The sequence below is a fragment of the Nylanderia fulva genome, unplaced genomic scaffold (assembly GCF_048542155.1).
Source record: "Nylanderia fulva isolate GAGA-0341 unplaced genomic scaffold, ASM4854215v1 Scaffold325, whole genome shotgun sequence".
Classification (NCBI taxonomy): Eukaryota; Metazoa; Arthropoda; class Insecta; order Hymenoptera; family Formicidae; genus Nylanderia; species Nylanderia fulva.
In genome coordinates this window covers 78,222-95,578 of record NW_028190396.1, presented here as the reverse complement: position 1 = coordinate 95,578, position 17,357 = coordinate 78,222, and the positions used below count along the sequence as shown (strand labels likewise).

The window sequence follows — 17,357 nt, the reverse complement described above, 5'->3', positions numbered from 1 at the left end:
TCCAATATGCATTGCATTGCACAAAGTGTACATAATAAATGTATAATAACGCGGAGAATGACATAATTATATCATTCTTCCGGAAATGTGACCTAACGTGAAAATTATATTTTTGTCATTTTTCTTTTGTACTTTTTTTTTCTTTTGATTAACATAATGCTAAAAAAAGATACAGTTATTCTCGTAAACACGCAAATGATCAAACTCACAGTACATTCGAGATATAATGTTTTTGCATTGATTACTGTAGATACATATAATCAGTTATTACGATGATGTATGACTATCATTTATTGTAGTACTGTTTCATACTGTGTACGAGAAGATTACAGCTGCACATTTGTCTTAAATCTAGAATAACCTAATATTCTTAATATTACATGTTGGTTAGAGATACCAATATATGCAAGTGAGTTGAAAAAAAGTGATGCGTAATCATTTTATCAAAGATTCGAGACAAGTTTAATTATAAGAAATATAAAGAAATTATGCGAATAAATCATGCGATATTTATGTATATTGCTTTTTTATAAGCAATTACACATTTTAATTCTGAAATCTATTGTGATGCAATTTCTAATATATATAATGAGTTAAGTATTTTATTTGAAAATGTTAAGACAAAATTAAATTTGTACAATTTTAAATTTTAACAATGATGAGGGCTATATATATATGTATATATATATATAGGTACACTTATGACATATATATTTTTCACACATAACGACTGACTTATTTATTTAATCTGTAAATAAATCGCATTTTTATTCGCATACGTTTTTTCTAGATAAGATCAATTTGTTTTGGAAATTTTAAGAAACGAAATTTTAAGCCATACATATAGCAGAAACTAGATTTTTTTAAATTAATAAATCCTTAAATGTAGAACAATAGTTCATATTTTTAGCAATATCAGTATATTCAACGGTATATCTCAGTATTATGCAGCATAGTATAGTATTGCAAATAATTTTTCTATATTACACAGAGCCTAGATTAACAGTTGTAAAGTAATAATTAAAAGACGGTTATATATGATCTAATTCGGATATTAAAGCTGACGTAAGAATGGACGTGAAATCAGTCTCTGCTTTAGACTCGTATTGATTTGATTCTTTTTTTCCTTTAGAGCAAAATCGCAAATATCGTAATCTCCTTGTGTTACCTTCAATTTGTTAAACGTAAAATATCCGATTATTCCTAGAGTCGCGCATTGTCGTTTTTTTTTAATTTTTATTCTTCTGACAATTAAGTCTGTAACTGGGCGTATATATTATAAGCTTAGTAATATCGTATCTCTTATATAAAATAAACGATAGGAAAGGGAAGGGATTCCAAAGTGGATTGTAAAAGCCTAATGTAATGTGTCTCATATATATGAATAATATTCGGTAAACTTAGTAACGCGCTTTTTTTTCTTTTTTTATAATCACAGTTTCTACGTTTATACTAAACCAGATTGACTAAAACAATGTGCATATATTTACCACGTATAAAGTATATAGAACGCAACACATAATATATAGATATCTCAATATATAGATCTTATTAAAAATTCGGACACTTATTTATAATCAATAAAAAGAATGGCAGATATCACCAAGTAAGTAAGCACGAATGCGTTTTAATTGCTATTATAATCTTAGAATTGCAAAAAGTTTGATTTTAAATTTACAAATGATATAATTAAATATATCCAAATTTTAAAGAAAATGGGATGATGTGATTTAGAAGTTATTTCAAGTAAAACGTGTTGTTCGTAAGAAATCACAAGAGATAGGGAGGAAGTATCAAATATTGTACAAATATGTGATGTGATATCCACTTTTGTAAATAATGAGTATATATGTATAAATATATATTATACTATAGCAAAAAAGTCAAATCAATCTTCTTGCTATTCAAGCCGATTTGAAGTACATTCACCATTTACTCTATTTTCATCAAGATTACACTCTACAACCTACAATCTCCTAAAATTTCGAAGTATCTCATGGAAAATGATTTAAAAAATAAGTAAACAATATCCTGATTCTCAGTGTCACTAAAAAGAGTCATAAAGAGTCCCTCACAGCCTAAGTAAGACTTTCACTTGAGATCTTTAAGTTTGTTAAATGAATGCTGAAGCAGGACTCAATGTGATAGTATTTGGATATAATTTTCCTAATGCAGATTTCTAAGCAAAACATATATGATATATTGTACAAATTATAATTCCGATTTTCCGATTATACGTTTGCAATTGTGTCGATTCATCTATTGGAAGTGAAATAATTGTTAACACATGATATATTTAATACATGATGGTATAATATATCCTGACTAATGATTCCTGCTATAAATATTTCATTCTCTCTGCTATAAGTATTACAAAAGGAACTCTTAAGGAAAGTTTTCATTGGGCAGATGGATACCAAGCTGTAAAACACTTTTTCTTAGACTGTAAAAAGCTTTACACTTATGTTTTACAGCTTGAAAAAGATAAAAAGGTTTACTCTCCAGAGGATGATGGGATCTGATTGAGACATACATATACATAAGTTATGAACATAATTTACAAAACAATATGTGTGTATGTTCCTGCTTGTATGTACATTACTTTAGAAACTTATGAGACTTTCTTCTTTCTAAATAATTCGTGCGTTCTATACCTTCTGTTTTTTCAATGTGTGTGTGTGTAAATAATAAGTTATTTCCGTATAGATGCAATAATTGTAATTTATATAAATTAAAAAAGGCTAAAAATATCTGCCTCCGCAAAAACTTGTTCTCAATGTAGACGGCATTGAACAAGAGATATAAATTGCAAATTTTTTTTAACAAGTGATTTGTATACATGATCGTTCGTTAATATTTTTCGGCAAAAAACATATACATAATTATTCCATGCAATATCACGTTTGATATTTTTCGTCTATAAAAATTTTGGTAATGCATTTAAGTATTCATTTCACCCGGGGGTTACGTAACTAGCATTACGTTTGGATGACGCACATTACACACCATGCTGTACAGTTCGCGCTCTTTATCTCTCTTTATCTTTCTTTGTACGTACAGTCACAGTCATTGAACTTCTAACGATTCACTTAATATGACTGTCTCGGATTAGAAATAGTAAATTCTAAATATTACGTGTAGCCCGATTTTACGTGACTTAAACAGGGAGGGACGAGAAAAAAGATACACAAAATTTCTACGACGGTTCTGTGGTGACTGCGGTTTCTGACGATGTACTTACAGGTACCACAGTTGATTTACGTGCTGGAATAAATTCAGCTGCATCTGGATTTAGCGTACTCTAGAAATTCCATTAGAGAGAAGCACGTTGATATTATAATAATAACTGGTAAAGATTTCTATCTTTTTTTTTCATGTTAAAAGACATTGAAGAAAGGAAATACTTTGCTTATATTACCTGTTTAGCGAGATCATCGGGCATTCTCAGATTGCTAAGCTGTTGACAAAGCTCAGCAGCGTTATTGTCGGAAGTGCCAGTAGCAGTAGACCAAGCTGTGGAATTCATATTCCTCTGATGTTGCCTCTCTTCTTCCAACATTGCTTCTAGACACTCCTCCATCAATTCTTCCTCTTCTAATTGTTGCAATACCTATATGTTAAAAGGAGTTTCATAAAATGTATACTGTATATTTGAATATTATATATATATATATATATATATATATATATTTCTATGTGAAATTTTCTTGCACATATATACTCCAACTATATATATAATTAGAGTATCTATGTGAGAAATTTCATGTAGAATATATATATATATACATGATATAATTTTGAGCAATTATATAATATATATATATATATATATATGTATGTATAATTTATAAAAATTGTATATTTACAAAGAAAGAGAAGAGACAGTACCTGTTTGTCAAATTCCTCCTCATTCTCCATCCACATATATTCCGAGAAATCATCATCGCTTATTCCTTGCACCTCAGGCTCCGTATCGCTGTTGTTATCCATGTAAGAAGTAATACCTGTTTCGTGCCCGTAATAACCGTTTCCAGATCCACTATTCGGAATCTTCATTTTCATAGCCAGAATGTTGAACAATATACTGAACGTTCACCTGCAAATTCTCTCTATCAATATGCATCGAACACAAGTGATTTGTATCATATGTCGAGAAAGCAATGTTAAACTCAATTCAATGTCGATTCCATATAATTATATATATATATACATTTTTATATATGTATATATTTATATATATTATTAAATTATATTATATTAAATATATATATATATATATATATGTATATACATACATAATCGATTCTTTACATAATAAAAAATAATGTATGCTTTCTCTCTTTCTGTCATTCGCATTGAGAAATAATCGGAGTAATCGCAAAAAGATACCGGGGAGAGGAGAGGTACAACGTTCAACAAACAAACAAACAATTTGGAATAAACAGAGTTCTCTATCATTATCTTCGACGAATCGCGGAATTCGAAGGCTTGTAAACACAATACCCCCCCGGGGCGAATTGAACGAACCTTCGTTGATTTTGCGCGCGCCGTCCGGGGCCGGAGAGTTTCCTCTTTCGAGGCGGTGTCCGAAACGGAACGAAACGCGCAACCTTGAGAAGCCAGACGCGGAGCCGAGAGGGAGAAAGAGAATAAAGAGTCAACAAACGAGACGTCCGCGTCTCGGAGTGACACGAATCTCGCGCATATGGGAATCCGATCTGCCCCGATCGAGGCCTGAATTTCTTATGATTTACTTGAAATTTGGAAACGACCCCCGGTTTCTCTATTTCTCTTTCTCTCTCTCTCTCTCTCTCTCTCTCTCTAACGGCGCATATCGGAAAAAACGGACGGCGCATACGAGATCGTCGTCGTCGTCGTCGTCGCTTGACAGATGAGGGCGACCATCTTTGCGACTCGCGTATCGGGTCGGCCGCGAATTCGCGCTCGCTCGAAGGGGACGCGTCCCCCGATTGTTTATTCCCCTATTTTTACGGCGGACGAACGGCTGGGCCTGGCCCCGCGAGCGAGGGGAGAAATTGAGAACCGGAGATGCTTCACTCGAGGGGGGAGAGAGAGAGAGCGAACGTACCTTTTCTGTGAAAAAAAAACAGGGCTCCCGGAGACTCGTCGCTCCTCCTCGTCGTCGTCGTCGTCGCCGCACGAAATACCTATTTATCGTCGTGTACGTACAGATTTACGCAGTTCTCGGCCGCACACCACGTATATGTACACCGAAATATACGTGTCGTGTTCAACGCAAATTAGCGTTCGCAGCAGTGCTGCCACCAGCGTCGTTATTTGAGAGCAATGCCGCGCATCGGAGCAGCGCTACTGGTAATGTGCTCCGAGATTTTTCGCGAATGGAGTCCGTCGAAATTTCACGAAAGCTCCAGAAAACGGAAGGAAATGCGAGACGGAACATCGGTGAGACATATCTTCTATTTGTTTATTTCTCCCATCAAATTTTTTTTTTTTCAATCACGAACACGTGGCATTTTTTTTTGTCTCAAGTATTAATTTGGTTATACCACAGATTAATAGACAGATCGCCAAAGGTCTGGATGAAGGAGAGACCAGCATTTCTCACTGATTTCAGCGCCATATCGTAGTAGTGGTCAATGCAGTAACTATTAATACGTTCCCAAGATAAGAGCGTCTCATGCTCATGAACTCAGTCCGGCGGCATGTACGAGATTTATCTTTTCGTAGCGTTCGCGTATTTCGGAAAGGACAGAATTTTATGATGTTATAAATAAATAAATAAATAAATAAATAAAATATTAACCTGACCTATTATAATTATTTTTTAATAAATGTTTCATTATTATTATCATCTAAGTCTAAGTCGTTTAATTAATTTTTAGTTTTTTAATAATTAATTTAATTTATTCTAATCATTTTAATATGTGAAAAATACTAATACGTATACGTTTTATAATGAATTAATATATTTCGAGAGTCGAATTATATATTTTTAATAATATAAAAGTGTTCAAAAATTATATTTGACTTTTAATTTTAATTATTTTAGCAAAGAGTTCCGAAATCTCTTACACACATAATAGGGATTTTGTTCATCCATATAATTCGCAATTAAGTATATATGTTAATTATTAATTTTAATAAAATACAAAATTAAAATTAAAGGTCAAATATAATTTTTGAACATAAATATATTTAATTCGTTATAAAACGTATACCCGTGATAGTATTTTTCTCGTACAAAAATAACTAGAATAAATTAAATTACTCATAAAAAAATAAAAAAATAATTAAATAATTTATATTTTATATGATAATAATAAAACATTTTATAAAAAAACAGATTCAATAAATATAAGTATATATATAACATGTATTTATATTTATTGAATCTGTTTTTTAATAAAATGTTTTATAAGCTTAGAAAACTTGACTTCGACGTAACTAGCAAATTTTATTTAATTATTTCACGACGGTTTGACGTAATAAAATGTTTTATTATTATTATATAAAATATAAGTTTAAATTCTTTAATTAATTTTTAATCTTTTATGATTAATTTAATTTACTCTAATTATTTTTGTACGAGAAAAATACTATCATGGGTATACGTTTTATAATTAATTTAATATATTTGTGTTTAAAAATTATATTTGACCTTTAATTTTAATTTTTATTTTATTAAAATTAATAATTAACATATATACTTAATTGCGAATTATATGGATGAAAAAAATCCCCATTATGTGTGTAAGAGATTTCGGAACTCTTTGCTAAAAAATAATTAAAATTAAAAGTCAAATATAATTTTTGAACACTTTATATTATTAAGAATATATAATTCGGTTCCCGAAATATATTAATTCATTATAAAACGTACGTGATATTATTTTTCTCATATAAAAATGACTAGAATAAATTAAATTAATTATTAAAAAACTAAAAAGTAATTAAACGACTTAGACTTAGATGATAATAATAATGAAACATTTTATTAAAAAAAGATTCAATAACTAGTAGGTCAAGGTTATAATTTTTTATTTATTTATTTATAACATTATGAGCTATTAAGCTCATCATCTCGTTCGCTCTCTGTCTTGCTTTCATTCGGCAAGTCACAAACGATATATGATACTCGTATGTTCCTACTTCAACTCTCGAGAATCTGAAACAAACGAAACTCGTGTCCAATATACAGGGTGTCCGGTAACTAACAGACCAATGATTACAAATGGATTCTTTGGTCAATTTGGGAATCGATTTTTCCTCAGCGAAAATGTCGAAAAAGGTCATCATTTTTTACAACTTTCCAATCTTTGTCATTATAGTATCTTTATAACTAAGCCTTAAATTAAAATTTTATTATAGTAAACTCTACCTGAAATTAACTGAAGAATGTAATTATGTTAGACTTTTAACTCCAAAACGTTTAGTTTTCAAAAAACCTATTTTTTTCAATCGCTTATAACTCGAAAATTATTGACTTCTCTACATTTTTGCTAAGGAAAAATCGTCTCCAAATTGGCCAGAGAATCCGCCCTTAATCATTGGTCCGTTAGTTACCGGACACCCTGTATATATTATATAAAAGTGTATAGCACGTCAGAAGCTTGTGAGCTTACAGCGATAAGTAAAAACAATTGCGTATCTATTTCATTGCGTTTATCTGTTTAAACGCGCGCTTTAATTTTTCCAACGTTTTTGCCTGTTTATATTTTAAAGGTCCTCTCTTCTAAAAATCTTGTTTTAAAGATCCTCTCCGCGAGCAAAATTCGAAAACATAAATTATTTAATATTTTTACTTTATTATTTGTAAATCCTCGGTAATTTCAAAATTTTTCTATTTGAAAATTATTAATTTTCTATTGCCAATTAATTTTATCACAGACTTTACTCTTACTCCCATTGCACTTTCGTTTGCGGTTTTCAGTATACGATTTTTTATCGTAGTTACTGAAAATTATTATTGTGAATTATACTTGTGCAGTGATTTGAAGAATTTACAATTTCGTTGAAATTGTTGATTTTTCAAAAAAATTACGAGATTCGCGGAAATTGCGTGCTTTCTTGGCATTTTCCGTTCGCGGCAGGCGGTTTATTTTTGATTGTTGCAAGTGTTTTGTTTTTTTTTTTTTATTAAATAGATAATAATAATGTGAAATAAATCACGATATTTGACAGATGTGCATATATATAGAAATTGTAATAATAATAATATTATATCATAAAATTGTAAATTGTTTCAATTTTTTATAGACTGCGATAAAAGATTTTACATTTGGATAAGAAACTGCGGTAAGTAAAAATATAAAATTCTTGAAAACGTACCAAAAATATTTGATAACGTAAAAAGGTGAACTTTGAAAAATAAGGAACTTAAAAATTGCACTAATAAATGGGCTATATGTGAGCCGTGCGCGGATGTAAGGTGTGTTATATCGAAATTTAATTAATAGAATTGAGAATTAATCCCAATTTTAAGTCTTACAAATGTCCAAGCTAATTTTTTGTACCTCGTGTACATTTTTGAAAGTTATATCGAAAAATTAAATTTCAATATGCGTCTTACATCTCACATTTCGCATACGGCTCACATATAGCCTATTTATCTCTTATACTTTATTTCAACCCTTATAGAAATTTATTACTAGTAACGCCAATTTATCACTTATTTCGAGTAATTAATCACTTTTATTTCGAATACTTAAATTACTGTATATTATAGTATTTTAAATACTCAAAATAAGTGATTAATTGGCGTAGTGATAAATTTCTACAAGAGAATAAGGAGCCTTTAAATTCTTAATGTAAAAAATTTCAAGTAATTTTCTTTAATAAAATTTAATTAAAAAATTTAATTAAAAATTTTTGAACACTGTGTTATATCACATTTAAAATCGTGATTATTTCAATAAAAAAACATTTTATGTGTAAAAAATATATTTTTTATATTTAATAAATTTTATATATATATATGCATATATGTAAAATATTCTCTCTCTCTCTCTCTCTCTCTCTCTCTCTCACACACACACACACACACACACACACACACACACAACGGGGGCCAAATCTCTCAAATTGGTCTCATGATCAATTAGCCTGGATTCGCACCAGGGGCAAAGTCTGTTGGTAATGTCAAACGAATTTAGCCTGGACTTGCACCAGGGGCAAAGTCTTTTGGTCGAGTCTACGAAATTTAGCACGGACTCGAACCAGGGGCAAAGTCTTTTGGTTCAAGTCTACGAAGCTTAGCACGGACTCGAACCAGGGGCAAAGTGTGTCGGTAAGGGGCAAAGTCTATCGCACGAAGATGGCGGTCTCTTCTTTAGGCAGGCCTTTGGCGATCTGTCTATTAATCTGTGTGATACGAGAATTTAAAAAAGCACATATCTGTCACGCGAAAAAACTCGGTTAATCATTTAATTTTATATTTTATAATCGCTTATCAGTAACTTTCAGCTCATCATCAATCAGCTCATTAGCACAGATTAATAGACAGATCGCCAAAGGTCTGGATGAAGGAGAGACCAGCATTTCTCACTGATTTCAGCGCCATATTGTAGTAGTGGTCAATGCAGTAACTATTAATACGTTCCCAAGATAAGAGCGTCTCATGCTCATGAACTCGTCCGGCGGCATGTACGAGATTTATCTTTTCGTAGCGTTCGCGTATTTCGGAAAGGACAGAATTTTATGATGTTATAAATAAATAAATAAATAAAATATTAACCTGACCTATTATAATTATTTTTTAATAAATGTTTCATTATTATTATCATCTCAGTCTAAGTCGTTTAATTAATTTTTAGTTTTTTAATAATTAATTTAATTTATTCTAATCATTTTAATATGTGAAAAATACTAATACGTATACGTTTTATAATGAATTAATATATTTCGAGAGTCGAATTATATATTTTTAATAATATAAAAGTGTTCAAAAATTATATTTGACTTTTAATTTTAATTATTTTAGCAAAGAGTTCCGAAATCTCTTACACACATAATAGAGATTTTGTTCATCCATATAATTTGCAATTAAGTATATATGTTAATTATTAATTTTAATAAAATACAAAATTAAAATTAAAGGTCAAATATAATTTTTGAACATAAATATATTTAATTCGTTATAAAACGTATACCCGCGTGATAGTATTTTTCTCGTACAAAAATAACTAGAACAAATTAAATTACTCATAAAAAAATAAAAAAATAATTAAATAATTTATATTATATATGATAATAATAAAACATTTTATAAAAAAAAACAGATTCAATAAATATAAGTATATATATAACATGTACTTATATTTATTGAATCTGTTTTTTAATAAAATGTTTTATAAGCTTAGAAAACTTGACTTTGACGTAACTTTTATTTTTACTAAGCAAATTTTATTTAATTATTTCACGACGGTTTGACGTAATAAAATGTTTTATTATTATTATATAAAATATAAGTTTAAATTCTTTAATTAATTTTTAATCTTTGATGATTAATTTAATTTACTCTAATTATTTTTGTACGAGAAAAATACTATCATAGGTATACGTTTTATAATTAATTTAATATATTTGTGTTTAAAAATTATATTTGACCTTTAATTTTAATTTTTATTTTATTAAAATTAATAATTAACATATATACTTAATTGCGAATTATATGGATGAAAAAAAATCCCCATTATGTGTGTAAGAGATTTCGAAACTCTTTGCTATAAAATAATTAAAATTAAAAGTTAAATATAATTTTTGAACACTTTTATATTATTAAGAATATATAATTTGGTTCCCGAAATATATTAATTCATTATAAAACGTATACGTGATATTATTTTTCTCATATAAAAATGACTAGAATAAATTAAATTAATTATTAAAAAACTAAAAAGTAATTAAACGACTTAGACTTAGATGATAATAATAATGAAACATTTTATTAAAAAAAGATTCAATAATTAGTAGGTCAGGTTATAATTTTTTATTTATTTATTTATAACATTATGAGCTATTAAGCTCATCATCTCGTTCGCTCTCTGTCTTGCTTTCATTCGGCAAGTCACAAACGATATATGATACTCGTATGTTCCTACTTCAACTCTCGAGAATCTGAAACAAACGAAACTCGTGTCCAATATACAGGGTGTCCGGTAACTAACAGACCAATGATTACAAATGGATTCTTTGGTCAATTTGGGAACGATTTTTCCTCAGCAAAAATGTCGAAAAAGGTCATCATTTTTTACAACTTTCCAATCTTTGTCATTATGTATCTTTATAACTAAGCCTTAAATTAAAATTTTATTATAGTAAACTCTACCTGAAATTAACTGAAGAATGTAATTATGTTAGACTTTTAACTCCAAAACGTTTAGTTTTCAAAAAACCTATTTTTTTCAATCGCTTATAACTCGAAAATTATTGACTTCTCAACATTTTTGCTAAGGAAAAATCGTCTCCAAATTAGCCAGAGAATCCGCCCTTAATCATTGGTCCGTTAGTTACCGGACACCTTGTATATATTATATAAAAGTGTATAGCACGTCAGAAGCTTGTGAGCTTACAGCGATAAGTAAAAACAATTGCGTATTTATTTCATTGCGTTTATCTGTTTAAACGCGCGCTTTAATTTTTCCAACGTTTTTGCCTGTTTATATTTTAAAGGTCCTCTCTTCTAAAAATCTTGTTTTAAAGATCCTCTCCGCGAGCAAAATTCGAAAACATAAATTATTTAAATTTAATAAGGAAAACAATTAGATATTTAAAGACAAGGCTCGTGTGATATTATAAAAATAAGATTTAGAAAGACAGGGCCAACTATAACGAGCATATTAAATTAGTGAGAGATGTAATGTCAACACATAATTGATTTATTTCTTAGTAGATACAATGATAATAAAAATAATAAAACGTTTCGGCTGTTACCTCAGCCTTCTTCAGTAAATATAAAAACAATAAAAATTCTCTTAAGAAAAATTATGACATATTACGCATTAGAGTCTATTTTTTAATGAACATTTTGGTTTAATAAGTCGATAAATTTAAATTGGGTTACGCTTATAACATTTATTAAATTAGATATTTTTTCTAATCGGCTAACCATTTTTTAGTTAAGATGGTAAACTTTTTGATTATGTCAAAAAACATGTAAACGAGTTCCCTGTTGTTAGTAGAACAGGTTGACGGCCCATTCCACGTCATCAATTCTTTTGAACATTATTAGTTAAAATTATCGTCAGAACCGCTTGATATGAGAATTGAAAACAATTAGATGTTATCCAGCATCAAAAAGTTAGTCCCCATCATCAAGGATATTTCCGAGTAAGTTCGTCATTGCAGTATATTTCACCGTGATTGTCTAAGTATATTTTTATTCTTTTGGTATATTAATTTATATTAATAAGTTATTTTTTTTTATGTGAAAGATCTTAATTGTGTTTAGAATTGCTTACTTAAATTGATGAGTAGTCAAGATTCCGCCAAGTTGATGTGTTCACTATACAAAGTCACATAAATTATTTAATATTTTTACTTTATTATTTGTAAATCCTCGGTAATTTCAAAATTTTTCTATTTGAAAATTATTAATTTTCTATTGCCAATTAATTTTATCACAGACTTTACTCTTACTCCCATTGCACTTTCGTTTGCGGTTTTCAGTATACGATTTTTTATCGTAGTTACTGAAAATTATTATTGTGAATTATACTTGTGCAGTGATTTGAAGAATTTACAATTTCGTTGAAATTGTTGATTTTTCAAAAAAATTACGAGATTCGCGGAAATTGCGTGCTTTCTTGGCATTTTCCGTTCGCGGCAGGCGGTTTATTTTTGATTGTTGCAAGTGTTTTTGTTTTTTTTTTATTAAAATAGATAATAATAATGTGAAATAAATCACGATATTTGACAGATGTGCATATATATAAAAATTGTAATAATAATAATATTATATCATAAAATTGTAAATTGTTTCAATTTTTTATAGACTGCGATAAAAGATTTTACATTTGGATAAGAAACTGCGGTAAGTAAAAATATAAAATTCTTGAAAACGTAAAAATATTTGATAACGTAAAAAGGTGAACTTTGAAAAATAAGGAACTTAAAAATTGCACTAATAAATGGGCTATATATATGTGAGCCGTGCGCGGATGTAAGGTGTGTTATATCGAAATTTAATTAATAGAATTGAGAATTAATCCCAATTTTAAGTCTTACAAATGTCCAAGCTAATTTTTTGTACCTCGTGTACATTTTTGAAAGTTATATCGAAAAATTAAATTTCAATATGCGTCTTACATCTCACATTTCGCATACGGCTCACATATAGCCTATTTATCTCTTATACTTTATTTCAACCCTTATAGAAATTTATTACTAGTAACGCCAATTTATCACTTATTTCGAGTAATTAATCACTTTTATTTCGAATACTTAAATTACTGTATATTATAGTATTTTAAATACTCAAAATAAGTGATTAATTGGCGTAGTGATAAATTTCTACAAGAGAATAAGGAGCCTTTAAATTCTTAATGTAAAAAATTTCAAGTAATTTTCTTTAATAAAATTTAATTAAAAAATTTGATTAAAAAATTTTTGAACACTGTGTTATATCACATTTAAAATCGTGATTATTTCAATAAAAAAACATTTTATGTGTAAAAAATATATTTTTTATATTTAATAAATTTTATATATATATATGCATATATGTAAAATATTCTCTCTCTCTCTCTCTCTCTCTCTCTCTCTCTCTCTCTCACACACACACACACACACACACACACAACGGGGGCCAAATCTCTCAAATTGGTCTCATGATCAATTAGCCTGGATTCGCACCAGGGGCAAAGTCTGTTGGTAATGTCAAACGAATTTAGCCTGGACTTGCACCAGGGGCAAAGTCTTTTGGTCGAGTCTACGAAATTTAGCACGGACTCGAACCAGGGGCAAAGTCTTTTGGTTCAAGTCTACGAAATTTAGCACGGACTCGAACCAGGGGCAAAGTGTGTCGGTAAGGGGCAAAGTCTATCGCACGAAGATGGCGGTCTCTTCTTTAGGCAGGCCTTTGGCGATCTGTCTATTAATCTGTGTCTCCACAATGAAATTTACAAAAGGAATGACGTGATTATATTTCGATGAAAAAATTCGCTCGTTTCGCGTCTGTCGTGTTTCATGCGCGAGGAAAGGAGCGTGATCGTTATTTCCGTGAAAAATCCCGCGATGGAAGGACGCGATCGTGCGCGTTTGCGAATTTGGCAATATTGAGCAATTGCGAGCAACAGCTTTTCATTTCGACGCAACGCGACGCGGCGCGAAATTGACGTACGTAGTGTCGACTCGCGCGCGATCTATTTACACCGCGGCGCGCCGTGATTGGTCGAGCCCGGCCGCAGCTGACATGCGCGCGCCGTCGTGCGTCAAAACAAAGCGCAGCAGCGCTGGCTGCGCAGCAGCATTCTCTCGCGAGCGCTCGTCGCGGCAGGTGCGTCGTGTCGTTTGCTGCGTCGTTTTACATATCGCGGTGTCGCGCGAGCGCGTCCAGTTTCGTCGTATCTCTCCTGTTTTCTTCGCCTCCCGGCGTCCTCTCTCCTTGCGTATCCTCTCGCCGCAAAGAGCGAGAGTCCTCGATTACGCGAGTGCTCTGCGAGCTTCTACCACACGTCAAGGGACGACGAGATGTCGTCGACGGTGAAGTACTCGTCGGATGAGCAACTGAGCGGTGAGTAAAGAGACTCGGACAAAACAAAACGTACGCTCGGTACGCTGATTGTCAGACGCGACGACGCGGCCATTTCGCGCAGTGTCCCTGTCAGCCTCCCCCTTCTTTCCTCCCGCCCCCACAATTGCTTCTTTCTTCGATACGAGCGTAAACAAACGCGCTTTGCTATTCGCGATGACGCGTCAGTATTTTTGGTTTCTTTTTTCTTTTTTTTTTTTTTTTTTTGCGAACTTTCGACGTGAAAATCGAGAGAAGGAAGAGCAAATTTGACGATCGACGAGTTGTCAACATATTATGACAGAACGATTCTTTTGATATAATTCGGCGTAGAGTAACGTACTCCGAAAATTGGCGTAGTACGAGGATTGACGTCACAGCGTCGTCGCGTCGCGTCGCGTCGCAGCAATTTTTTTCCCGCCATTTCAATCTTTTCAATCTGCGACACGTCGTATCTGGCGGAAGATTCAATTTTTTATGTCATTCGACGAAGAGACAAAGTCAATCTTCACAAGTTACGTCGAGCGAAATTTAATTAATTACCCATCGATAAATAATCCGCTCCCTTCTTTTCCTCCACATTTTGAAGTATTTATATGATATTTTTTATGTACTTACCATTTTTTCTCTTTGTACTTTCTTCACTTATGATATTATATATTTACGATATATTTTTCTCATTATAAATCAAAATGTTCGATAAAAAGTATCTGGAAGAGATTCATTATTTTCTTATATATTAACTTGTGCGCTTGTAATATTCTAGGAGCAAGTGTGCCTTCGTGTATATGTATATGCAAATTTATATGCAAATGCATGAATGTGTTAAATTTTAGAGAATACTTGTTTCGATGCGCAAAACAGATAAGATTAGAATATTTATGGTTTTATGGACAGCAACGCAATTATCTTTTTAATTATTATACGAGAATATTGTACGCGTAATAACTGCGAAAATATTCAAATCAAAATCATATGTATTGCGCGTCAGCTTTTTTCAAAAATTATATATATTTTATATAAATAATTTATCTTCATAAGTCATCTACGCGTCTATACGCTTCTTTGTGATGTCATACGATATAATGATAATAATAAGATAAGATATGCTGAGTGCACAATATATACAAGATTGTAACGTGAAGAGATTGTATCTTTGAACTTTATATATTGTTTCTTATTTTTTTATATATCATAATTATCTGGAGAAAATGCTGTGTATTAGAATATTCATAATTTGTATTCAATCGATCTAACAGAAAGATTATTTGTCTAATGACTCGTTTTATCACGTATCTCATGTGTAAAGGCCCTTTGAATTAAGCACGCAGATATAATTTCTATTATTGTAAGAATTATCTCGGTTTATTTTGCAAAGTATCGTCTGACTGATAGCTGACGAAAAAAATAAACACCTGTCTGATGCTTTCATCTTAGCAGTTTGTTATCTGTTTTTTTTCACGCGTTACATATTATTTATTAACGTATCTTTAAAAATGTTAACGTTAAAAAGTGCATTTTCATGATAATTAAAACTTCAAAGTAAAATAAAATAATTCGAAAACAATTCAAGATTCGAAGTTAAATTTATTCACAGTTTTTGTGAATTGTCTACATATATAGAAGAAATCTAGATTTTTTTTATGTTATACATATATATAACATATAGAACAAATATTATTTTACGAAAAATAAAATATTACATTGCAATGTCTAATTTTCAGCATTTAGAATAATATTAAATTACTTTATTTTAATCTTTACGTATAAACTTTTATTCTACGTTTCTGTGGGTATTTTGATTTCGCTGCATTTGCGTGGATATAATTTAATTCATAATGCGTGACGATGATTTATTCTTTTGTATATTCATAGAACGTTGGTTATAAATCATTCACGATGGTTCAACGTGACAAGATATTTAATTCTAAAAGTAATTTTCGCAAATAAATATTTTGCATAGAAACAGATTTATTTATTTAGTCAAAGATTTATAAAAAAAGAACCTTATATTTTTTTCATTAATTATTTTCATTATTTAAAAAGTTTTTTTAGGACAAAAGAAATGGAAAGAAAGATGTTATCAGTATTTATATAAAATATGTTAGGATCACTATTATACAATTATTTTTCCGGGACTATTGATAAAGGTTTCCAAGTCTTAAAACTGTTTGTAAAATTCTTCCTTTGATTTCTTTGACCATTAGATCATCTACAATCTACGCAAATAGAACTGGGTCAGTGCTCTGTAAACTCGTGTTCTGAGTGTTCTATTAAAATCGGGTGAGTTCGAATAAGAATGCATAGTGCTCGATCAAAATTAAAAATTATTTGTTGTCTTTCTATTTTTCTAATTCATAAAAGCATACAATCAAACGATATTTTGCGTATAATTTAATTTTATTGTTGAGAATAATATTAATGATCTAAATCTAGAATGACTCAATATAATTCGCGATAAAATGATAATTGTTGATATTTGTTATCTATTGTTTGACAGACCGATATCGGTTATTCGTCGTAGTTTATGTATAATGTAATATAGGAAATTGAATCGTAATATCCAATTTCTCTTATTTAAATATCCTCGTTATTGATCGTTCTGATATATTGATATATATATTGATATATACATATATGATATAAA

General features: G+C 30.3%; 1 protein-coding gene and 1 long non-coding RNA gene across 3 annotated transcripts; one reads left to right on the top strand and one right to left on the bottom strand.

Annotated features, from left to right (window-relative positions):
• On the bottom strand, positions 1-5,305 carry LOC114944449 (polyA-binding protein interacting protein 2). 2 transcript variants are annotated; one of them, XM_029320336.2, is made up of 4 exons: positions 5,090-5,305; positions 3,889-4,096; positions 3,419-3,610; positions 1-3,301 (listed from the first exon to the last, which is right to left on the bottom strand). In XM_029320336.2, exons 2-4 carry the CDS (start codon positions 4,060-4,062, stop codon positions 3,197-3,199), a joined length of 471 nt encoding a protein of 156 aa, XP_029176169.1. In that variant the 5' UTR covers positions 4,063-4,096; positions 5,090-5,305; the 3' UTR covers positions 1-3,196. The 2 variants fall into 2 exon arrangements, with proteins under 2 accessions (XP_029176169.1, XP_029176170.1); XM_029320337.2 differs by lacking the exon at positions 5,090-5,305 and adding an exon at positions 4,528-5,052.
• Positions 4,542-5,789, top strand: LOC146722360 (uncharacterized). The gene is made up of 2 exons (XR_014925199.1): positions 4,542-5,424; positions 5,534-5,789. It is a non-coding gene; the product is annotated as an uncharacterized LOC146722360 (long non-coding RNA).
• The last annotated feature ends 11,568 nt before the right edge of the window (positions 5,790-17,357 follow it).